Genomic DNA, 24,975 nt, shown 5'->3' on the forward strand with positions numbered 1-24,975 from the left:
AAACTATAATGCTCTGGAGACAAACCAAGTTTTCAAGCAGAATTTTGTTTGAGTTGAAGAATTAAATGACTTTTCAAAAATTTGTAAGTCAGTGAAGACTCATTTCTTATTAAAAAAGATGAATTTCTCCCATTAGATGATGGACAGACCTAACTACACAGGAAGAATTTCTTATTCAAGTAACAGACTTTTAAGATCGTTTTCTAGAGCCCCAAATTCCAGTGCTGAAAACCTATGAGATGGATTTTGCTATCATTAACTCAGTCAAGATTGAGATCAGATTCTTTATTTTCTTTCCTTATGTTTTAGGAAAAGAAAAGGAAAATTTTATTCATTGAGCACTGAAAGATGAAGGAAGCTCTAGAAGTGTGAGAGTCAATAGCCCCAACATCCCATATCATGGTGCAGTAGAGTGGGAAAAGCAAATCACAGTCATATGACAGGTACTCTAAGTATAGTAAAGGCAAATGTTAAAAGAATTTAGGGCAGGTGGGAGAGAAAAGAAATTGAGATCCCACCTAATTGGGGTGATTAAAGGAGAGACTCCAAGAAGAAGGTGGCATTTAAGATGAGTGTGATAAAGACTGAAAACTGATAGGTAAAGGACCAGAGGAAGCCAGCATTTCCCTTTGATGAAATAGAGTGAGCAGGGATAGAAGAAGTACAGATTGTGATCAGAGAGTGGTGAGCAAACCTCATAAGCTAACCTGGAGCATAAGGAAGTACAGTAGATATAGCTAAAAAGTCACAAGATGAATTATAGAGATTCTGGAGTACCAGACTATCTTGACCTTATAGGAGTCAGCCTATTTTCTCACTTCCAGTTTTAATCTGTTTATAGGAATGTTTTTAAACATACATATATGCACATGGTGCTTGTCTTGGATATGGGTTCACCACCACATATTAGCTATGTGACTTAGGAAACTCACTTAACTTGAGCTTCGGTTTCCTTGTTGGTAAAATGAACCTTGTGGGGTTGTTGTGACAACTAAATAACATAAAAGCAAGTTGTGCAGTGCCTAGCACATAGTAGGCAAGTATTTTTGTGAAAATTGTATGGATAAGTTGTATACAATATTGCTGATTTAAAGCATTTTATGACAACACTTGGAAGATTATGTAATCATAATTCCCTTAGACTATATTTTGGTTTCTAGAAGGTCACAAAGAATTTATCATCCTGTGGGTAGTCGGGCTTATTCACATTCATGTATTCATGCTTTGAAGGTGTAAAAACTCCCATGACCTCCTCTTTTCTGCTCTCTCTCTATATATATGCTGTTTGGTCTTTTTTTTTTTTTTTCCCAAAGATTTTATGTATTCATGAGAGATGCAGAGAGAGAGAGGCAGAGACTAGGCAGAGGGAGAAGCAGACTCCCTTGGGGAGCCTGATGTGGACTCGATCCCTGGACTCAGGATCACACCCTGAGCCGAAGGCAGACACTCAACTGTTGAGCCATCCAGGCGTCCCATGGTCTTTTAACCTGACTCTTCTTTAGTGGACACTCTAGAGAATTGTTGATTCAGTGTGACTTTAGAAGCCCAGCATATGATTTTACTGCCCTGTGTATAAGTTAGCTTTTCATTCTACTTTGTTGGGAGAATTCCTAGCTGTAGGAGGGCAAGTATCATCATAATCTGCTGCTTTAAAATTTTTTCCTCCATTGCAAAATAATGCTGTAATCTAGCCTAAGAAGTTTACTCTGTATTTCTGATCACAACATACCTGCTGCTTTAATTAGTTGTATTTGGTTTCAGTGATACAACCCATCTCCTATAAATTAAGGAAAGATCCTGTGCCCAGCAGAGTTCCAGATTTCAATCTTGACTCTGTTTATTTATTAGCTATGCAGCCTTGAGCAAATCATTCATTGCCTATCCTCAGGACTTTGTTGTGAAAATTTTAGGACTTAGAAAGTCCTAAAATAATAAAGGACTATTTTATTAACATTGGATTTTAGTAGGAACATGATTAACTGTTATCATAAAGATAAATTTTTATTCTTTTAATACAATATTTTCAAGCTTAATATGTTTATAGATAAATTTTTAAAACCAGCTTAAATAATTTTGTATCATTAGTTTCTATATTGTTTTATGACTTAGGTAATTATCTGAATAATATTTCAAAATATTTGAAACATTAAAAATGAATTATAAATGTTCCTGGCAAAAAATACTAAATCTTTGGTTATAGAAGAATTCTTATATGTTGAAGCACTTTCAAGTGTATAAAAAGGCTGGGAAATTTCATTTATTTTGAAAATTATTTTCCTATACTGTGTGGAAGCTATTTACTAGCCTTAAAGGGGAAATTAATATTTTTCTCTTAATTGATTTTAGAGGGCTTATACATCATTCTGTGACACCATGGATCATCCCAAAGCTTTAGGATGATGATCACCATATTGTGGGATGTATGAAAGTGGAAAAAGCATTTTTACTGATGAAAATAGCGTTTGACCTGAGTTTGTGCCTTGGACATTTACTGCCTTGAACAAATTTTTCAACCTTTCATATTTAGCTTTCTCATCCCACCCAGCAGAAGCATTTCATCAGTTCATAAATAGTTGTGATTCTCTTGAACATCTGGTTGGTTTTTAATCTTAAAACTATTGTATATCAGCATAATTGAGCAGATTATCTTAATTTATGTTGGCTGCTTGAAAGTTTAGATAAAATTTGGCCAATGTCTACAGTTTTATAGCATGTACTTTGTATCTTAACCTCATCCTGGCTCTGACTAACCTTCTATGCTTACTTCTTCTCTTTAGCTTAATTTTTCTAAACTATTTTTGTATAGTTTTAATCTATGAAATCTACCTTAAATTCTTCTTGGAACAATATGAGGTGGGGCATTCAATAAAATGCTTCCCATTTCTCAGAGCTATTACAATGTAAATAATGAGTGGTACACATTGTAGGTATCATTTTTTTTTCTAACTGAATGAAAGAATCTTGATTAAAGCTGCTTTCAGCTGAAGAAAGTTTAAATAAAATTTGGTTTTGAAGGGAAGATAAAGTTTCAGAAGAGTAGACTGCCCCATTGCTAGGTATTCAAAAGTTTTCTATAGTTTCTATAAAGATAAATGAGTATATCTGGAAGATTCTTTTCTTTTCAGCCTTAAATAAAGTAAAAATACTCTTGCTCACAACCATTTTATGTTCACTAAGTCTTGGAAATTTATTAATGGAGACTTCTGATTAGTGTAATGTTTCTTTGTAGAGGATATTTTATAGGATAGTTTCTCTGGTTTAAATAATATATTTAAAATGGAGTAGATACAGGCAATGGAATTAATGTTTAGAATTTGTATAATTGTGCTGATGATTAACATTTAACAAGCCTCAAATTTGTAAAAGAAAAACCATGGTATAAACTGGTCCATGAACTCAGAATTCAAATATGGTCACCATTATTTTTTTAAAGATTTATTTATTTATTTTACAGACAGAGAGAGAGCAAGCAAGCAAACACGAGTGGGAGGGGCAGAGGAAGGAGAGAAAATCTCAAGCAGACTCTCTGCTGAGCACAGAGCCTGACATGGGGCTTGATTTCACGACCCTCAGATCACAACCTTAGCGGAAACCAAGAGTTGGATACCTAACTGTGCCACTCAGGTGCCCCTGTCACTAGTATTTTTTAAATTAATCCTTCAAACATCCACCTGCTGTATTAGAAAGTACAGCATTTTTCTCTTGGAATTTCTACTCCCCTCTAAGTTGTCCCAAGAACTTTAGTGGCTTAGTCCAAAAGGGTTCATCAATGACTTCTGTATTCAAGAGATGGTATGTACATATGTGTGCATGTGCATATGTGAGTCATGCTAAAGTCCATACAGTCCATCATAGCCACTGTACCTCCCTGCATGTGGTAGTGGTGTTGAAAACTAGTCTTATCCTGTCCAGTGGAAGATGCAGGTTCACTGTTGACCGACATGCCTGTTCAGGCCACCCTGGTGCATTAGGGAAGGATGACCTCCCTCTTCCTGGGCTAAGCTCATTTAGGGTGTTCTGTGGTGCCCCATGGTTGAGCTCCTAAGATTACAACTGGTAGCACTCAGCTCTTTCAGTTCACATCACAGATACCTCTCAACTTGTTCTAAAAGCAACATAATCATTAAGTCAGGACTGGTCCTAATATCTGCAACCTCATAGCCTCAAACCACATTCCTCCTTCCTACTATGCGCTCCTATTCCCCCCCCCCCTTTTTTTTTTTAAGAAATCCTTTCTGAAGGGCAGCCTTGGTGGCTCAGTGGTTTAGCACTGCCTTCAGCCCAGGACGTGATCCTGGAGACCCGGGATCGAGTCCCACGTCGGGCTCCCTGCATGGAGCCTGCTTCTCCCTCTGCCTGTGTGTGCCTCTCTGTCTCTCTCTGTCTTTCTGTCTCTCATGAGTAAATAAATAAAATTTTTAAAAAATCCTTTCTGAAAACCTCTGCGTTATTCAGCCATTCTCTAAGCAAGGCTACATCTAAGCAGGGACTCCAGGAGATCTTATTCCCGTCCTTACAAGGAAGGCTACTGTTGGTGACTCAAAGGAAATTCACCCCTCTGATAAAGATTACTTCAGTGATCTCCAAGGTATTCATATGTACTTCTCTTGGAGGTAGTGATTCCAAAGCAGTTTTATGCCTTCTCCCTCTTAGGTGAAGTGGGGGGAAATCGAGTTTAATATCTGGCAGGCATTCTGCTTTGCATGTAACCAAGATCAAGATTTAGAGGATTTATATTGCAAGAGCTTTCATGTTTAAAGTGAATGAAAAAAGGCTTGAGCAAGAGAATGAATAATGAATTTAATAAAATAAGTATTGGTGGGGTGTTACGGAAATAAAAAATGAGCTATTTCAAGTAATGTGAAGGATTGAGCAAGATTTCAGATGATGAATCATATTATCAACTCAAGAGTTACTAGAATAAAGAGTTTTCTCTTAATGTTCAGAATTTTTATTTATATAAACACTGTTTCCGACACATGCACATAAGCCCCCAAAAGAAAAGATACAGCAGAATTCCAGAACAGAACATATAGTGCCCAGAGTTGGGGGGAAAATGTCCTTTCTTTAGCACAGTGTTGCAGAAAGAGTGTAATCAGTTCTCAACTCTTATCAGTTTGCTTTCAATGTTTGTGGAACTAGGGAATTGCCATGGAAATCATAAAATGGAAGCTGTATTATACTTAGTATGTCTTAGTGAAGATTTCTGCTATGAGGCAGTCTGGAGTTAGAGCCTTGCCCCTATTCAAATAGGGACTCTAGCCTAACATAGATAATGAGGCTGCTGAGCAAGGAATAGCTCTCTTTGTGCATCAGTCTATACCTGGTACTCTAGTTCCATATTGTTAACAGGGTTGCTTCATCTATAGCTGTCTATTGTAGATGTTATAATAGCTCATTTTCTTTGAGATTAAGAATTCGTAATAGGGATCCCTGGGTGGCGCGGCGGTTTAGTGCCTGCCTTTAGCCCAGGGCGCAATCCTGGAGACCTGGGATCGAATCCCACGTCAGGCTCCCCGGTGCATGGGGCCTGCTTCTCCGTCTGCCTGTGTCTCTGCCTCTCTCTCTCTCTCTCTGTGACTATCATAAATAAATAAAAATTTTAAAAAAAAACTTGAAAGACTAAGAAACTTTAAAGAAAAAAAAAAAGAATTCGTAATGATCTTTTTCCTCCTCTGAAAGCATGCTGCTTCTTCCAGTGTTTTATTATTTGTGTTTTATATTTGTTTTAAAATAGTGAAGATGAAAGGTTATTTAAGAGAGGGATGGGAAGAAGATTGATTATAGAGAAAGTTATGTTTGGATCGTTCTGCTCCAAGTGAGATGTATGTGCTTAGTGGTTATTTTGTGTGTTTCAGGCCTTTCGGGAAGACCTGGAATGCCTTATTCAAGAACAGATGAAGAAAGGCCATAACCCAACTGGATTGCTGGCATTACAGCAGATTGCAGATTACATCATGGCCAATTCTTTCTCGGGCTTCACTTCACCTCCCCTTAGTACGTCAGTTTTGGAAAGTTTAAAAAATTATAATTTTATCTCTACTTTGAACACTGTACATCTCTGGCAACATATTCTGCTCTGGTTCAGTTCTTAAGTTTATAACATCTAATACTTAGAGTAACATAATGTTGAAATCTGTTACCCTTTCTTATCAACTAGGCATTTACTAGACTTTGTGAGACTATAAAATAGTTATAAGACAAGGGCCCTGTCCTAGATAAGTGTGTAATTTTAGTTGAGACATTCCATGAGTGCAAAGAAGATTAAAACTGCAAGGTAACTATAGAAGAAAAATTACAAAGCAGTTCATAAGAAATTGTCTAATGACCTTTTATAAGGCTTTATGCTATGAACACAGAGTTGGGACTTATTACTGCTGAAGTAGACTGAAAAAACTTTATGGAAAAAGAGAGGTGTGAATTAACCAGGCTTTAGAGAATGGAGTAGTTAGAATTTGGTATAAAAGAGGGGTGAGGACATTTTATTTATTTAACAGCTCTTTGGTAAGAGCACCGGTTTGGTGAGCTGGACACTCTAAGTACTTTATATCTCAGCAAGATATGTACAGAACTCACTGCAATACCCGAACAGATACGGAGTGCCAGAAGGTACTGTCAGGGACTGCTTCATGTCAGAGTCAAGGATTTTCTTTTTCTCTTTTTTCTTTCATTTTCCTTCTCTTCCTTCATTTCTTCATTTCTTTGTTTCTTTTTGGTTAAAGATTTATAAGTAGGAGTCCGTGAATTCAAGTACATTCCAAATAGAGGGATAGCATAAAAAGAGATGGGATGATGGAAACTTGCTAGGTTAAAGGTATGTTCATAGAACTCAGAGCTGACCAGTATGTTGGCACATACATATTTGGGTAAAAAAATTTTTTGAAAGAGTCTTGATGTGAGGTGTAAGTGCTTAAACTAAAATAGGAGTGTGGGTACAAAAAGGAAGAGATCAATGAGAAAGGCATAGCCAAGAAAGAGTAGAGAAAACTTAGCAACAGATTTAATGTGATGTAGTGATGTGGGGATAGAGGGGAAGAACTGTGAGTTCTAAAATCACTCTTCCAGCTTGGGAGAAACATTGTATGAGAAGAAACAAAAATTTGAAGGTTGGGTTTGTTTTGCTCTTTCTGTAATATTGAGTATCTGTTAACGTTCCAAGCACCCTGTTAGAGATAAGGGATACTGTGATAAGACGGACAGAGTTTTCCTGTGCTTGTGGAGACAGAGAATAGGCTAAGAAAATGGTCAGATAATAGGAAGTCCCATGCAGATAATTAATAGATGGTGATCTGATAGAAGAACTAGGTGTCTCCTTTGATTGGGTGATGAGGGAGAGTCTCTGAAGAGGTGACATTTACACTGAAATCTGAATGGTAAGAAAGAACGAACCATACCAATATTGAGAGAAAATATTCCAGGTAGAAAGAATAAATACAGGTGTCAGATGGAAATAAGATTAGCATTAATTTGGCAGTCTCTTCAAGGAACAAAAATGAAAGATTATGATCTGAAGAGCATGGTTTGGGTGGGGGGGGCAAGTAGAACAAAGTGAGGTCAGAAACCTAGGCAAAGCCTCAATTAGGTTTCAGCCAGAAGGTTTCCCAACCAGAGTCTGCAGCCAGAGTCTGGATTGTATTCTAATCTTGAAAAGCCGTTTTAGGGTTGCCTGGGTGGCTCAGTGGTTGAGCATCTGCATTTTGGCTCAGGTTGTGATCCTGGGTCCCAGGACCGAGTCTCACATCAGGCTCCCCAAAGGGAGTCTGCTTCTCCCTCTGCCTATGTCTCTGCCTCTCTCTGTGTGTGTCTCTCATGAATAAATAAATAAAATCTTTTTTTTAAAAAAAGCCATTTTAAGCAAGAGAGTGATATAGAAAGATCTCTGTAGTTTCTGTGTGAAGAACTAACTGGGAAGTTCCGTGGTATTATTAGACAAAAATAGGAATGTTCAGAGTTGGGGATCTCTTTGGCTTGGGAAATGGAGAAGTTCAACCTTAGGCATGCCAAAGTTGCCAAGACATTGTAGCAGTTGGAAATACAGTCCTAGAGCTTAAGGGAGTGGCTTGGCAGATGGACATAGAGGAGTATTACTCAAAGCTGTGTACGTCAATTAAATAATCATTCAAGAAGGTATAGGCAGAGAAGAAAACAGCCTAAAGAGAAATTTTCAAAAATTTGAAGAGGAAGACTGGTCAAGGAAGACCAAAATAATAAGAGGAGCTATCCTGTGAGTGCCCTAGATACCATAGCAGGAAAGGGGAGCTGACCTGCCAAGGTTGCTGGCTGGAATGTACAAAGGCATGGCAGCAGGAAATTTGTGTCTTATGGTTCAGAGGTCAGGGAATAGAAATCAGCCAGTTTGGCTGGAAAATTTATGTTGTGCTATGGAAAGCAGAAGTTAAAGTTGGCAGGGAAAGTGGGAGAGCGATTCATAGCTGCCTCTGAAATTTTATTAGAAACTATACTATTTTGTATGGTGTACATATTGAAGCTATTTTGTTGAATTAGTTCACAACATTTCACAATGAGAAGATTTCATATTAGAGTGTCGACTTGGGACTTCTGTTTAAAAGTTCTGATTGCCTTGAACTCAGATTCTCACATGGTAGCAGCTGATGGCAGAGTGGTGGCTGCCCCTTCAGCTTGTAGCCTCTCTAGGGGCCTCCAGGCTGCAGCAGGGGCCCAGTTTAGGCACTTACATGATTTCCTGGCCCCTCGTAGGCCTTCAAGTTTGGGGCTTCTGCAGAATTTTGAGCAGGGGAGCAGTGAGGCAGAAGGTGACTTTTATGTGAAATAGATTTACAAGAAGAGGGGCTACAGGCAGGGACAGGAATGAGAAGGCTTATTGCCAGCATTTCATGTGAGGTGAGGCCTGAACTCGAGGATGTAGAATAAGGAAACTTGTAAGGAAAAGGATGATGGAATATGGTGATGAACTACATGTGGTGGCCCAGGGAAGGTTATTTCCTGTGTGAGCCTGTCGAACTGTAGTACCATCAGTATCAGAAGACTGAGGAGTGAGAAGGTAAGAAAAAGTGGAGAAATAAAACCCTTTTAGACCTTTTTAATTTGTATGTTATTGTGTGGTAGGCAGTTAGAAGCAGCCAGCCAAAGGGGATGGGGGCAGGAGGGCCTGGTCACAGATGGAGATCAGGCTGTCTTCTGCACAGAAGTGACAACTGTAGACTCCGGAGTCTGTAGTGTTTTCCTGGGGTAGAATAAACTGAGAACGGAGCATAGTGGAGGACTGAGCTTTGGGAAGGAGTCACAAGTAGGAGGAAGAGAAGAGAGCTTGTTGAGGGAGGAAGCAGCAGCAGGTGAAAGGGGAATGAGAGGTCCAGGTGGTGTCACACAGGCCTGCAGAAGAATTCCAGAGAAGAGGTGGTGAATGGTGTCAAGGAGAACGAAGACTGAGAAAAAGTGGAATTTGGTCACAGTTGGAGTTTAGCAGTTGGGTCACTAAAGCCCAAGACTAGATTTTGTTGCCTAGTGACAGCTGAAGGCACACTGCAGTTTGAATGCATTCTTCTCCATCTTAAATCATTTTTGTTTGATTAAAAGTCAAAAGGGCTATTAGGAAAGTAGCTTTCTGTTGAGATCTTTTCATCATAAAATTAGCAATAACCTCAGTATGAATAACACTTTGGCCGTTGGGATCACGTGGTCATTTTCCCCTGGTGGCCTGAGCCTGCCTCCCTCACAGTCCAGTACTAGGTGAAATAGCAAAGATTGCTGATGCGCATTTTAACTCTCTGTGTACTTCTCTGGAGGAAGATAACCTAATGAAACATTGTGTGGATTGAGAAGTTTCCCATCATTATTTACAAGGCTGGGACACTCCCAGACTCAGGTTGCTTCTAGGTACCACATTACTTGATGAGAATCTCTCCCCATAACTTTTCCTTTTAGGTCTCGGCATGGTCACACCTATCAATGACCTTCCTGGGGCAGATACATCCTCATACGTGAAGGGAGAAAAACTGACTCGCTGCAAGCTTGCCAGCCTGTACAGACTTGTGGACTTGTTTGGATGGGCACAGCTGGCAAATGCATATATCTCCGTGAGTCCTTTGACTTTCAATTCCTTTTTTTAGAAATCCCAGCTAGAAGGCAGCTGTACTCTTCTCTCTTTTACTCCTAAGTCCCGTCAGACTTCATCTTCTGAATCTTGCATGCTGGGTTACAGCCAACTCCTGATTTAAACCTCTCCAAGGGAGAGGCTGCAGTTGACCTAGCTTTCCTCTCCATTTTCTGTCTGCCTTGTCCCTGTACTTCAAACCGGCTGTAGAACCTATCCGAGAAGAAATCCTTCTGGCAAAATTTTCTCTATCCATATTAATTATATTTGAGTGTGAGTGTCATTAAAAAGCACTTGGGGCCAAGAAGGTAGCTGGGGTCGGAGAAGATTCCTCCCTGGGCTTTAGTTAAGTATACTTCTTCCATTCATTGTCATCTGTTTTCATGTTGTCACAATTGAAAGCCAGACCGTATTTGGAAGCAAAAAAGTATGAAACTACCATGGTGGAAGTGGCGGGGCTGCAAGGTCCATCTTCCTGCAGCTCTTCTCCCTCTGGCCACTCCTCCCTTTGCCCTGCATCTCCCTCTCAGCTCCTTCCCAGGAAGAGACTCAGTTCTCTTTCTTCTGCTCTTTTCTCTTAATTTCCGTGTTGTAAATTGAGATTATAGTCCCTACCACATTCGTTTCATATTTTCTCATGAATGTAGCTGACCCTGAGCCACCTTAGAGCTCCCAGAATGACAATTCAGGTAAGTCCAGTAAATGAGAAACTATGTCAGAAATTTTTAGCAAGCGCTTGAGTGTTGAGGAAAGAAAACTTTTCAAAGAAAGTTTCCTGTTGCACACCTTTAATTTCCACATTACTTCCCACCACCCTCCCTCCACCTGCAATCTCTTACATAGTTATTCACTGCAAATATATTCCCAGTAGTATTCACACTGCAAAATACAAACACCTTCATAGTAATTCTCTATTTTTTTTTCTCTTTCTTCCAGGTGCGGATAAGTAAGGAGCAAGACCATATAATAATAATTCCTAGAGGTCTGTCTTTTTCTGAAGCCACAGCTTCCAATCTGGTATAAATTTTAATTTCTGTGTTACTTTTTCTATGCTGCTTTGTGCTCTTCTGACAGCTTTTAGTTTTTAGTACAGGACAGAACCAAGAGAGGGTATGGATGGAAAAAACGTTTGCTAATGAACAGGAAAGAGTTTAGAAAATTATGTTGATGTTTGTTTTTTTTTTTTTAAGAGAAGTTTTAGGGATCAAGAAAAGGTAGTTGAAGAGACTAATGAAGTTGGTCTGATTATCAGTAAACCTATCCATGTTTTGAAGGGAATCTTTTGCATTTTTTTCCGCCCTATACATGCTGGAATTTTTTTTTTTTAACCCACACACAAGTGTATGTGTATTTTATAGGTAGAGGTCAGCAAATTTCAGTTGGTGTGAGCAGAGGGTCTGACTGTGTAGCATTTTATTTTTCCATGATTATCTCGTAGCCACTGTCATTGGCCTCTAGAGTGGCAGGCACTACAGTGGTTCTGGGTGCTGCCATGTTAGCAAATGGAAATTTTCTAGCCAGTTCAGTAAATGCCTTACTTGTCCAGACCTTTAGTGAAGAGTTAAACATATTTGGCTTTTTAGAAACTGCTTCTTACTAAACTTAGAGTTTTGTTGCAGACTACCTGTTTTTGTAAATAAATTTTTATGGAAACAAAGCCATAACCATTCTTTTACAGTTCTTTATGGCTCTAAATAAAGTGGCAGAGTTGAGTAATTGCATCAGAGGCCCACAAAGTCTAAAATATTTACTGTTTGGTCTTTGACAAAAAGGTTTGCCACCCCCCTGGTTTAGCTGATGGACCACAGGCAAACTTTGATATGTGTGTACCAATTAAATATGTCTCTCTGATTTTTCCAGGTGAAAGTCAATATAATAGGAGAAGTGGTTGATCAGGGAAGTACTAATTTGAAAATTGACCACACAGGCTTCAGTCCCCATGCTGCAATCTATTCAACACGTCCGGATGTTAAGTGTGTGATACACATCCATACACTTGCAACAGCAGCTGTAAGTGGTTGAAGGCTAAAATCAACAATGGCTCTGGGAAATGTATTATTTTCACAGTTTCCCTTATGTGATACTTTACTACCTGCACTCTTTCACACCCCATCATTCAGAATCACATTCAAAATACTAATTTCTGCATACCCAGAAAGTGAAAGTTCCTTTGGATCAAATGCTGACATTGTAGGAAACAACTGGAGAGATAGTATTGGCATTTTTAACTAATCAGCTAATAACTGGGTACTGAGTTCTTTGGAGCAAAGTTTCTTTCATAATATTTGGCACAACATTTAAATTGACTTGTGTCCCCTAAATTGTGATTTTTGTTTTTGTTTTTTTTTTTTTCCTGGAAGAAGTGAAGAGCTAAAGGGGGAGATGGGGGCAGCCCAGGTGGCCCAGTGGTTTAGCACTGCCTTTGGCCCAGGGCGTGATCCTGGAGACCTGGGATCGAGTCCCGCGTCGGTCCCCCTGCATGGGGCCTGCTTCTCCCTCTGTCTGTGTCTCTGCCTCTCTCTCTTTCTGTGTCTCTCATGAATAAATAAATAAAATCTTTAAAAATATATAAATAAAGTGGGAGATGGGCTGGAATGGTGAACACAGTGAATAGATGAGTGCTTCCTGAGCTGACTAAAGAATCAGGTTCCTAGAATCAGAGTGTAATTAGTAACTAACTGTGTCCTCTTGACATGGACCCAATCACATAGGTATCCTCCATGAAGTGTGGGATCCTTCCAATTTCTCAAGAGTCCCTCATCCTGGGAGAAATTGCTTATTATGACTACCAAGGGTCACTTGATGACCAGGAGGAGAGAATTCAGCTGCAGAAAGTTCTGGGGCCAAGTTGTAAGGTATGTAAGTAGAGTTTCTATCGAAGGAGCTATTTTTGTTGCTGTTGCTGTTGATAAAAACAGTGTGAGCTATGCCAGTTATTTAAAGTGATTGCTTTGGGATTCTATTTTAGGTGCTGGTGCTCAGAAATCATGGTGTGGTAGCCCTTGGAGAAACAGTTGAGGAGGCTTTTCATTATATATTTAATGTGCAGATGGCCTGTGAGATTCAGGTAGGAAAAATTATCCCACACACACTTTTTTTGTATTGCTTTATAATTTGCTTGTTGAGGTGGGTTTTGTATTTACTAATTTTCAAAGTCCTATTGGTTGGTAGCATTTTGTTTTGTTAAGCTTTTAACAGAAGTTCTGCTTTACTTGGATAAAAGGGGGGGTCAGCTCAGTTATCTCTTGAATTGAAAATAGGAGGAAAAAATATTTCACATATAGATGCACACACTCAAATCTGAGTACCTCATAAACATCATTTCCCCTATAATCCTACTTTTAAGATAGTATAATTCTACATATCTCTGTTTTTACCTTGTGGTGGTGTGGTACTAATTGAGAAACAAAGGCCACTGTCAGTCATCAAAGATCAAATGTATTATAACTACTTTCATAAAAAGTGTAAGAGTAAGGCCAGAAGTTTTATGAACTCATGCAGTTTACAACAATTGCACAGCCTCAGCCTTATTATAATAGGTTGGATAGTTATTAACCACTTTTTTCCTCAGAGAAGCTGAATATATTTTTAACAGACCTAATTTCTATCTTCAAGAAGGTTCTTTTGAAGCAAATAGTAATAATTTTAATTTATTGGAAAGGCCACAAAAAAAGGGGAAAAAACTCTTCTGTCAATTTTAATGTCTTAAGAACCAACTTTTTTTTTTTTTTTGCTTCAGCAGTACTTCCTCCTCTTCTTAAATGAAGCTATGAAAACCTTGATTAAGATAATGAGCTGACTTCCTCTGCCTAAATATCCTTAAATTCACAGTATAGTATTTATATTCCTTTAAAATTATAACTTCCAGCAAAAAAAAAAAGGGGGATAACCATGGGAAAACTGCAAGATAACTTTAAAATTTGGCAAGAGAATTCAGTTTCTTGAAATATGCTAAAAGGAATGGCTCTAAATGTGTTTTCCATCAGGGAGGATCAGAATTCTGGAAGGTATCTTTTTCAGATAGATGGAAAAGATACTTCAGCTGCCTATTTTCACAAGTATATTGCTTTATTTTTGTTGTTAGTAGCCTGAACAGGTATTACAGGTATTTGCTGAATTAAAATTATGCCTTTTTAAAGGTGTAAAATACTGTAATCCTTACAGTCTTGTACATCTCTATTTTGCCATTGATTACAGGTTCGGGCATTAGCAGGGGCAGGTGGAGTAGACAATCTGCTTGTGCTGGATCCTCAAAAATATAAAGCTTTCACTTACACTGTAGCAGCATCTGGAGGAGGAGGAGTGAATATGGGTTCCCATCAAAAGTGGAAGGTTGGCGAGATTGAATTTGAAGGGCTGATGAGGACTCTGGATAATTTGGTAGGTGAAAAACTGAACGTAAACTTGGATTTCATGTCTTCAGATTCAAAAGCGAATGCCTCCATCTCCCTTTGGACTCTCTGGGAACATCCTCTTTATGCCTCTGGGAGCTGAGTTTGACCCTAGGGAGGCATTCCAGTGTAATTTTACCACATTTTTAAGAACCATGCGGTGAAACATGCAAATGTCATCTTACTTTAGATTTTATCCTCTTCCACTAAGGTCAGAAGACAGATTGCCTTCAGACCCAGGAACAAAGACTTAAATGAGCACTGAGATTTGGCTTCCAGAAAACTGGAAAATAGCTAGGAAAATGTTTCTGGTCAGCAGTTTTGAAATTACCTTTGTCAGGAACAGTTGTGTGAGTGGAAATCACATTGTCAGCTGGAATCCGTTTTAACCAGATCTTGAAATTTGCTTAATTTGAACTGTAGTGTTATGTGGAGGTTATATGGGGTTTGAAAGGTATTTTCCCCTTTGTTTTTCAACAAATGAGTCTTTTTCATCATTCGTATAAAGAACTTAAGAGTCCAAATGCTGTGTTTGGTACATGTTTGATTGTTTCAAATGTGGGTTTTTTTGCTCTCGTAGGGATATAGAACTGGCTATGCTTATAGGCATCCTCTCATTCGAGAGAAGCCCAGGCACAAGAGTGATGTGGAAATCCCAGCAACTGTGACTGCCTTTTCCTTTGAGGATGACACAGTGCCACTCTCTCCTCTCAAGTACATGGCACAGAGACAGCAGCGTGAGAAAACAAGATGGCTGAACTCTCCAAATACTTACATGAAAGTGAATGTGCCTGAAGAGTCTCGGAATGGTGAAACCAGTCCCAGGACCAAAATCACAGTATGTCACTATTTTATGTGGTTTGCCTTTACTAAATATTTTGCCTGCTTACTCATTAATTGAATATTCTGCATTAAAAAATTGGAAAAGCAGAATAAAATAATAATAACCTGCCATTTATCAGATATAAACTTTGTACAGAATACTTTGTTTTATGAGCCATAAATGAATTCTCATTTAATTCTCTTGAGGATTTTTCTTTCCTATTTTATAGATGTAAAAACTGAGGCACAGAGAGATTAATCATTTGTAAATAGTAAAGTCAGGATTTGAATGCATACAGTGACTCTGGAGCCCTGTTCTTACTCCATTACTTGATACTGTTTTGCAGTTTGTACTATCCCAGTGAAATCAGAGCTATAAAAGTTACTGACAAGTAATAGTGCCAAAGCTTCATGAATGACTGCACATAGTTATCCTTAGGCAGGATCTTGAAGAGAGAGAAATGGGTTGTCTTATCTTTTTCAACATTTTGCTTCAGATTTGCTTTAAGTTTAGAGTGTTTATTGCCAAATATCCTCTAAATACTCAAAATTAGTTCATCCTGTCATATAAATTAGTAACATTCGATATGGAAGTGCCTACGCTTGAAAGCGTTTTTCCTTAGTCTATAAGATTTCTTATCTCCTAGTAATTAAACTCCTAAGTTTCCCAGAATTAATTTTATTGACAAGACTGATAGCCAACCATTATTAATCTTGATATATAATAGCCTTCTTTTAGTGATATAATAAGGGGTGAAGAAGAATTCTATAAGACTTCCATCCCTATCGTTCTATTATATTAGGAGTTACTACCAAATTACCCTCTTTGTAAAATGCTGGTCAGAGGGTTGGCCTTTTCTAGCATCCAAAAAATAAAAAATGAAGTCTCGAAAACAATCGTAAGGGGATTCCTCAAGTCCTGTTTGTGACTTAGCCATCAGTTGAAGAAACTTCAATGCAGGCACCATCTCTCAGTGTGAATTAATACAAGATCAAGCTCTGTATCTGTTCTTGGAATATTTGAGCATCGTATTTGAAAATGCCAAAAGGATAAAAAAATTTTTTTTGAAGATTTTATTTATTCATGAGAAAGAGAGAGAGAAAGGCAGAGACACAGGCAGAGGGAGAAGCAGGCTTCTGCAGGGAGCCTGACATGGGACTCGATCCTGGGACTCAATCCTGGGCCTCCAGGATCATGCCCTGGGCCAAAGGCAGGTGCTAAACTGCTGAGCCACCCAGGGATCCCCAAAAGGAGAAAATTTAAGTAGCCATAAAGTGAGTAGTCATGTGAATAGTAATCACATTTTTTTAAGTGAGTGCTGATGGTGAGCGTTTTTTCTAAGTAGTATGAGATAGACAGTGATTGACTACTAAATACTGCTTCGTGAAATTCTTTGAAATATTGGCAGCGTATGCTCCCTCTTCTTGAGTCAATTAATAGTTACCAAGAACCTTCTATATTTCCTTAACACAACGCTTCATTTATATATTTTTTTTTATTTTTTAGTGGATGAGAGCAGAGGACTCTTCTAAAGTTAGTAGTGGAACACCTATCAAAATTGAAGATCCAAATCAGTTTGTTCCTTTAAACACAAACCCAAATGAGGTACTAGAAAAGAGAAATAAGGTAAGATGTGGTCTTCTGTGGCCAGGGGAGGCATTTTTATACCGTTTTATGTTCAAATCACTAGTGAGATTAAATCTAATTAATACCGTACTTGGGGGGTTGAATAAAGAAGAATTTGAAACTCAGTATAATTTTAGCTTGTATTGAATACCTCCAGCTCTGTGCTAGTCACTGGTGAGTGGGCTCACACAGAGAAGTAGTATTAAACATATTGTTGCTGTATTAGTGAAATTGAACCCTGGCATTAGTGGAAAATGTAATTCTCGAACCATGTAAGACAATAGGAAATCACCCATTAAGAAGAGTGGAAGAGATGAATGTGAGTTGTTGGGATGGTCAGAGAGGATTTTGTGGAGGCAGGAATGAAAGGCTCTGGGTGATCAAATAGCAAACCTCTGGGAAAAGAGAGAGTAAAGGTCGTCTGCATAGTTGCCCCTAAGAACCTTTTATTGTATTTCAATTCAGATTCGAGAACAAAACCGATATGACTTGAAAACAGCAGGACCCCAATCTCAATTGCTTGCTGGAATTGTTGTGGATAAACCTCCTTCTGTAAGTCCGTGAAGCCGTATGATCTTTGGTTTTCTTCTACCACATTAATTTCTTTGTATTATACATATGAACACTTATTTTTATTAATATAAGCACAAGTTAAAAAGTCAAATAATTGCAAGACTTAAAATGTCACTTTGAACTCCCAGTTTCCAAGGGCAAGGACTTTCTTCTAGCATTCATGTTTCTTTCTTTAAAGAAAAAAAACAAAAGATTTTATTTATTTATTTGAGAGAGAGAGCCAGAGAACACAAGCAGGGGAAACAGCCCCGGGATGCTGAGCTCCATCCCAGGACCTTGGGATCATGACCTGAGCCAAAGACAGATGCTTAACTGACTGAGCCACCCAAGCACCCCTACCTCCACATTTCTAAAGAGCTTCTTTGTTCTGCTTTTTCTTAGTCTATTAATTTTAGTCCTCGATTGATTTCCTTGAATCAGTGTCATTGACTGTAAGAAGTACCATTATTTTGTATATCACTAAAAGAGAGAAAACCCCTGACAATCATAATTGTAGGATGCCATCAATCATGAGATGAATCCCAATTTCAGAGATGAGAAAATGTGGGGGAAAGATTATATTACAGTTTCTTTGTTAAATCAGCTTTCAGTGTTTATATTATTAAATGTTTACTGCTGAGCCAGGTAGTATCCCATGATTACATTTCCTTTCTTCTGTATACTCTGACTCCTGGAGTTAATAAGTGCCTCTGTTTTTTATACGCTTAGTATTTTGGGTACATTGGTTTAGTTCTTCCCAAACTTTTCAGAGACATTATAAAGCCCTTCTTAATATTATTTTCCAGAGGGTCAAAGGTAACAGGTAATCTCTCATTCCTCTGCCATTGCAGTACAGATGTGGACTGATTGCTCTTCAGGCCAGCTGCAGAGGCTGACCCAAGGATTCCTCTGCTTCTTGCCTGTGTGGTATCCCTGTTTCCTGCATCGTGTCTTCCAGTTTTTTCACTTATTCCTTTATCATTGAGTATATCTTCTTACTAGCTTTCTGAGAAAGAATACATAGGAGGTAACAGCCTCAAATCCTGTGTCCTACCCTCAAATGTTCATATAATAGACCTAGAATTCTAGTTTAAAATAATTTACTTCAAAACTATGGAAAGCATCACTCTGTTGTCCGTAACTCCATGTTACTGTTGAGAAGTAGGAGAAGAGCACTGTGATTCATGTGACTTTATATAGGGCCCTTTTTTATTCTTTTAGACCTTTTCTGCATCCCTGCCATTCTGAAATTTTATGATGTGCTTTGTAGATTTCTTTTAGTCTTTGTTCTTAGCATTCAGTAACCCTTTTTTTTGTTTTTTAAGATTTTATTTATTTATTCATGAGAGACACACAAGAGAGGCAGAGACACAGGCAGAGGGAGAGGCTGGCTCCATGCAGGGAGCCCAACATGGGACTCGATCCTAGGTCTCCAGGATCATGCCCTGGGCCAAAGGCAGGCGCTAAACCTCTGAGCCACCTAGGGATCCCCCAGTAACCCTTTTCAATCTGTAAAGTCCTATCCTTCAGTTCTGGGAATTTTAAAAATTTATTTCTTCAGTAGTTTTTTTCCTTCTAGTCTCTTCTGTCAAGATTTGCTGTTAGTTGGGCCTCTTTGAGCCTCTGATTTTTCTCTTTCCCCACTTTCCATCTCTTTGTTTTTTTATCCTACTTTCTGAGAGATTTGGTTGACTTTATTTTCTTATTCTTCTATTTAATTTTGTTTTGATATATTTTAACAAATTTTTTTAAGACTTCTTATTCCCAGAATGTGTCTTTTTTTTTTTAAGATCTTTTATTTATTCATTTGAGAGAGAGAGAGAGAGCACAATCAGGGGGAGGGGCTAAGGGAGAGGGGGAAGCAAACTCCCCACTGAGCAGGGATCTGGAAGTGGGGCTCCATATCAGGACCCTGGAGATCCTGTTCTGAGCCAAAGGCAGATGTTTAACCATCTGAGCCACCCAGGTGCCCCATGAATGTTTCTTTTTTAATAACATCCTAATTTTTCATGGATACATTTTCTCTTACTGCTCTAAGGGAATCAATTTTAAATTTCAGTGATTTTTATTGTCCTTGTTTCTTCTGAGTTCCCTTTTTCTTGTCCTGGTTTCTCCCTTCCATGTTGTAAGCTTTCCTCAGGTGTCTGGTAATGCATGGTAGTCTGTGTATATTTAAGAATGGGACACTGAAAACCAGTCAAATGCTCTGGGTATGTGCAGAGCTTGGGAACTGGTGAGGTTTGCTATAGGGTCATTGGTTATTTCTCTGGGGAATCCCAAAATGTTAATATCTGTACTACTTTTATCTGAGGCCATTTAATTTATCTGGAGAGTTTTCAGTCTCCTCCCAGTCTCCCACCATCATTCTGGGAGCCCTCAGCTATGTTTGTGCCCCTCTAACCCAGTTCTGAAGAATAAGCCTCTGATCTGTCAATGTTTTTTTCTCTGCAAGACCATGCAATTTGAAGATGATGATCAGGCCCCACCAGCTCCTCCCAACCCCTTCAGTCATCTCACAGAAGGAGAGCTTGAAGAGTATAAGAAGACAATCGAACGTAAACAGCAAGGCCTGGAAGGTTAGTTCATTTTCAGATTAAGCCTGTTAACCATACTACTAACAGTAGAGCACCTTGAGTTGGATGATAGAAGACAGTCAGTGGTTTTGTTTTTAAATATTCTTTCTGCAATCGATTGTTCTATATCATCTCTCGCAGACCTTACTGAGTATGGGTGGAGCTAAAATACAAAGAGCCACCATAGTCCATGTATGTTAACATGTAGAGGAAACAGTTTTCTTCAGAAAGCAATTGGATGGCTACCAAAAATCTCCCATAGTAAAGTGAAATGCACAGATAAGTAAAGAATTATCAGCTAAAATAAATACAGATACAGTAATAGATTTAAACATTACAGCGTCTTTTAAGTGTCTTTAATACTTTGTAAAATCTCTGTTGTTTTTGGGTATCACAAGGTGCCAGTATTAAAAGCAAACTGACAAAATTTTGATGTGACTTTTTTTAAGCATATGGGCACTGTCATGAGGTTGAGTTTTTCTGACTTCAGAACCCTAAGTAAGAATTATATTTAAAAGTTGTTAATGAAACCCCAGTTAATTAAATACTAGCTCCCTTTTTTTCCCCTCAAAAATAAGAAATTCTTTATAGCAGGGGCTCTCAGTCTTGGGTCTTTGTATAAGCTCCAGACAGTCCATAAGCCATCTAAAAAATATATTCTTAATTTTGTATGATACACATTTGGGGAAAGGGGGCATTCAAGGTAAGGGACAAGAAGTCTGTAGCCCCAAAAGAGGGTAAGAGCCTCTGCTTTAAAAGACCATCTACAACATACAATTGAAATTTTTACCCAAAGCAGAACAGATATTTATTTTTAAATATTTTTAAATTTTTACCCCAAGCAGTCCATGTTAGATATCGTGTAGAAGAAATTAACATCTGGGATCATCCAGGGCACAGTTTTTATCAGTATGTTAGTGCCTTTGTCACAAAAGGGAGTCATCCTGACTCATTAATGTGATTATACTAAATATTCTAAGTGGTATTATTGAATTTGTTTATTCTAACCTAAGGTTGGAAACTTTCTGTGGTTTTTTTTCCTATTTTGTTAAGTGTCCCTTTTTTAATCTCTCATTTTTTGAAAGCCTAAAGATGCCAGGTAATAAATACTATATATACTCTAGAACCGTCACCTTTTATATATATATTTTTTTATAAATAGTTTCTTCCACGTTCATTATGGCCTTCTGAATTAGCTCACTAATATTGCTCTGACAGGAATCACTAATTGGATATTGTTCAAAAATTCAGTGAGGCACTCTGCCTCATGAATGTAGCATCATTGGTGAGACTTCATCATTATTTTCACCTGGCTGCTCAATATATTTTGGTTTTCTAACACTCTAGCAAAAGCTAAATGCATACATATTATTTGCCTGGGCTGTCAGTAGCCATGCTTCCTTACTAAAGCATGTATGTAAACTTGCTATTAGCAGCCAGAAGTGTTAACACATTAACCTCCTCTTAATGCATAGTTATTGATATATGGGAAAGCTGTTAGCATGCTCAGCTCATTGCAGAAGAGTTTATCACATGTCTGCAGGTGTTTGATATATGCACTGACCTCCCTGAGATCTTACGCTTCTTTGTTTTGCATGGCTTTTAACTAAACTCTCATCCAACAGATGCTGAGCAGGAATTACTCTCAGATGACGCTTCATCTGTTTCACAAATTCAGTCTCAAACCCAGTCACCGCAAAATATCCCTGAAAAATTAGAAGGTATTCACTGTAACTTCCCATAGCATTCACCGAGTTAGTCTTAAGAGTTCGTCTTCTGTCATTTGTTTTTATGTAAAGAAATTGAATGCCTGATTGCAATAACTTTGCCATGGATTTTACTTAAAGCTCCCAATAATTTTATATTTTTTTATTAAATGGTGTGCTACTTCTGCGTTTATATTGATTTGCCTTAATCTGGATTTTGGCAGCCGGTAGTTCTTAAGAATTTGTGAAATTAAAAGTGATTGGTCTTACATCTTCCAATCAGAAGCATGAAATCTTTTTCAGTTTGTTTGCCAAATGACCAAAATTGAAGAAAAATACATGTTGTCTTCCTCATTTATCCTGACTTGATTTATAGTGAAAGTGTCAAATCATGAAACCAGCCTTACGCAGTTTTCATCCTTTGGTCTAATAACTTTGTCCCTTTCCCCTTTATACCTTGTAAGAAAATTAGCTTTATGCTAATAGATCCAAAGATAATAATTTATCTTTACTGAAGTTAAAGTAATGTCTTAGTACATTGCTAAAACATTTCAGTTTTGTAAAATAAAGCAAAGATGTTAACTATAATAAAATAACCAAAAAACCCCACCTTCCCCTTTTGTAGAAAACCATGAGTTATTTTCCAAGAGCTTCATCTCCATGGAAGTGCCTGTCACGGTAGTGAATGGCAAGGATGATATGCATGATGTTGAAGATGAGCTCGCTAAGCGAGTGAGTAGGTTAACTACAAGCACGACCATAGAGAACATCGAGATTACCATTAAGTCTCCAGAAAAAATTGAAGAAGTCCTGTCACCTGAAGGCTCACCTTCAAAATCACCATCCAAGAAAAAGAAGAAATTCCGTACTCCTTCCTTTCTGAAAAAGAACAAAAAAAAGGAGAAAGTTGAAGCCTAACTAAAGTCTTTTTATAATTATTATTATTACAATGTGACATTGCACATCTAAATACCACATTTAAGTTGATTATTAATAAGCAGTGGTAGATAAGATTGGGGGTATGTAGCAAACTGGACTTTAAGAACTGGAAAGAGATTTTCTAAAAGAAAAACCTATTATGAAAGAGTTTCAAATTCATCTCTCATTTTATATCTCCGAAAAAGATTTTGGATTTTTAAAACACTTGTTAGTTTTAGTTAGCTCTGCCCTCGTGAAGTATTACTATAATTCACCACAAACAGATACCTGTCTGAATTACTTCAGGCCTTCTGCATAATATCTGTTGGAAATAAATTACCAGTGAACAAGTGAGAGAATTTTTATTTCTCAGCAGCTGCTTCACTGGGTAATCAGATTATAATTTTTTTACCACCATTATTGACTATACCTTTGGGTTCCCATTGTTTCAGTGGGCATTAACAGAACGCTTTAAAAGCTTCTAAGAATCTATAGCATTAGTATACACTGGCACATAATTTTTTTAAAAAGTTTAAGAAAAGATTCATTTGGAATTTTATTCATAGTATAAAATTTCCTCACCTGAAGTAACTTTCTTTGCCAAAAAAAAAAATCATTTTAGTAAACTATAATTTTTGAAAACTTCCTTTTTTATTAGTTTAGAAAGCCCCTTATTTTTCAACAAAGGGGATTTTGTACACATAACATGGGTTATTTAGTTTAACTCTGGCAAAAAACAATTTTTGTATGTTGAGATGTTTGTATACCATTCATTATAAAAGCATCATAAGCATATTAGCCAATCATATAACAGTAGAGCATATTTAAGGCTGCTTGGTACTAAGTATACTTAAATATAATTCAAGAATCCAGGGACTTGGTATCAAAAGGGGACTAGAACATTTCAAGGTATAACTAGATCCATATTTGAACCTTATCATGTATTTTTTTCTTAGTATTGCTAACAAATGAAGAAGCTCTCATATGGTAACCAAATGAAAAGGAAGAGAGAAAGTGAAAAATGAAGGGAACAAAAGTGGTGTCATACAAAGAATTCTAGTTTGATAGTCCTGATAGGATTTGAAGCATAGCTTATTTGAAACATGTCCCAAATTTCTGAAATTCTACTCTGCCAAAATCATTGTATTTCTTGGTTGATATTTGAGTTTTAAAAAGGTCAATTCCTTTTAGCTTCTGAATCTTTAGAAGGCAGCACTAGAAGAAATCAGTGGGTCTAATCCCCCTGTGAGAAAACCTACCACTTCTTAATTTTTACAAAGTTTTCTTATCTTGTTTCAGTTTAACTTTCTTTCTAATGTAAATACAGATTTAAACCTAGACTTAATATAGTTTTTTCTCCCCTTCACCCAAGTGATGTCACAAATCAATGTAAAATCAATGATCCGAAATGGTCAGTGGGTAAAAATAATCCAAAGTGTTTCTGGAGGGTGAGTTGGCATGTAAAAAATCACATTGATTACAGTGTGTTCTAGGTCTGGTTCTGTTTGTATGTGTATGATGATGCAAAGTTGAAACAGAGCCTGGAAATTTCATTCTAGATCTCACTAACTACTGGAATCAGTGTTTTAATATCTTAGTGGAAACTTTCAGTTGCTTAATTCTGTATTTGAGGATTTTTTTTTACGTTCTACATCATTTATGTTGTATTACAATGTATGTAGAAACAGTAACCTGTGAACTATGCTTTCCCATAACTTTTTAAATATATATATATATATCTTAAATGAATGCAATGTGCATAAATATTTTTTAAACGCAACAGTGAACTATTTGCACCTTTTGCTAATGCCTCTATTTACTTGCTTTGGCATAAAGAATGAGCCAATGAACCTCTGTGTCCTGTGGAAAATGTATAAATGTTATCTGATATTGCTCTTAGATGTAATGCTAATTAATGTTAAATCACAAATAAACAGTATTTTAAATAGATGCATTTGGTATCATGAGCTTTCAATTCAGGGGTGGTTCCTTAGCCTGTATTACTTTGTGGAATGTTGAAAGAAATTTTTTTTAAAACACAGTGAGATTTTTGGGTAGGACTGTTGCTTCTGAATCAGTAATCAGTCCTGGTAAATTTATTTTCAAATTAATTAAAAACCCACTATGTAAAAATTACCCTTCTTGTTTCAGCTCACATTAAAAGAAATCTTCCCCTAGTGTCCTATTCTTTGTCTTGATAGTGTACGGTGACCACAAATATATCTCTGGGATCTAAAGATCTTTGAAGGACTTAGGACTCCGATTCTCAGTTTTAGATCTATTGTTATGATCTATGGATGCCGAATAGAAA

At 37.6% G+C, this 24,975-nt stretch overlaps 1 protein-coding gene across 11 annotated transcripts in view; it reads left to right on the plus strand.

Annotated features, from left to right (window-relative positions):
• The window catches only part of ADD3 (adducin 3), a 117,646-nt gene extending 93,032 nt beyond the window's left edge, over positions 1–24,614 (plus strand). For 10 of the 11 annotated variants that reach the window (XM_055300098.1, XM_055300097.1, XM_055300106.1 and 7 more), the window contains 13 exons: positions 5,859–5,997; positions 9,907–10,058; positions 11,012–11,092; positions 11,936–12,085; positions 12,787–12,930; positions 13,044–13,142; positions 14,273–14,455; positions 15,047–15,304; positions 16,796–16,915; positions 17,381–17,467; positions 19,920–20,043; positions 21,666–21,761; positions 22,372–24,614. In XM_055300098.1, coding sequence (XP_055156073.1) covers positions 5,859–5,997; positions 9,907–10,058; positions 11,012–11,092; positions 11,936–12,085; positions 12,787–12,930; positions 13,044–13,142; positions 14,273–14,455; positions 15,047–15,304; positions 16,796–16,915; positions 17,381–17,467; positions 19,920–20,043; positions 21,666–21,761; positions 22,372–22,664 — 1,926 coding nt within the window. In that variant the 3' untranslated portion in view covers positions 22,665–24,614. The remainder of the gene's footprint in view (positions 1–5,858; positions 5,998–9,906; positions 10,059–11,011; positions 11,093–11,935; positions 12,086–12,786; positions 12,931–13,043; positions 13,143–14,272; positions 14,456–15,046; positions 15,305–16,795; positions 16,916–17,380; positions 17,468–19,919; positions 20,044–21,665; positions 21,762–22,371) is intronic. The other variant, XM_055300108.1, reaches the window with a different exon arrangement.
• The last annotated feature ends 361 nt before the right edge of the window (positions 24,615–24,975 follow it).

Source organism: Nyctereutes procyonoides, unplaced genomic scaffold (genome assembly GCF_905146905.1).
Source record: "Nyctereutes procyonoides isolate TBG_1078 unplaced genomic scaffold, NYPRO_anot_genome, whole genome shotgun sequence".
In the NCBI taxonomy this organism is placed as follows: domain Eukaryota; kingdom Metazoa; phylum Chordata; class Mammalia; order Carnivora; family Canidae; genus Nyctereutes; species Nyctereutes procyonoides.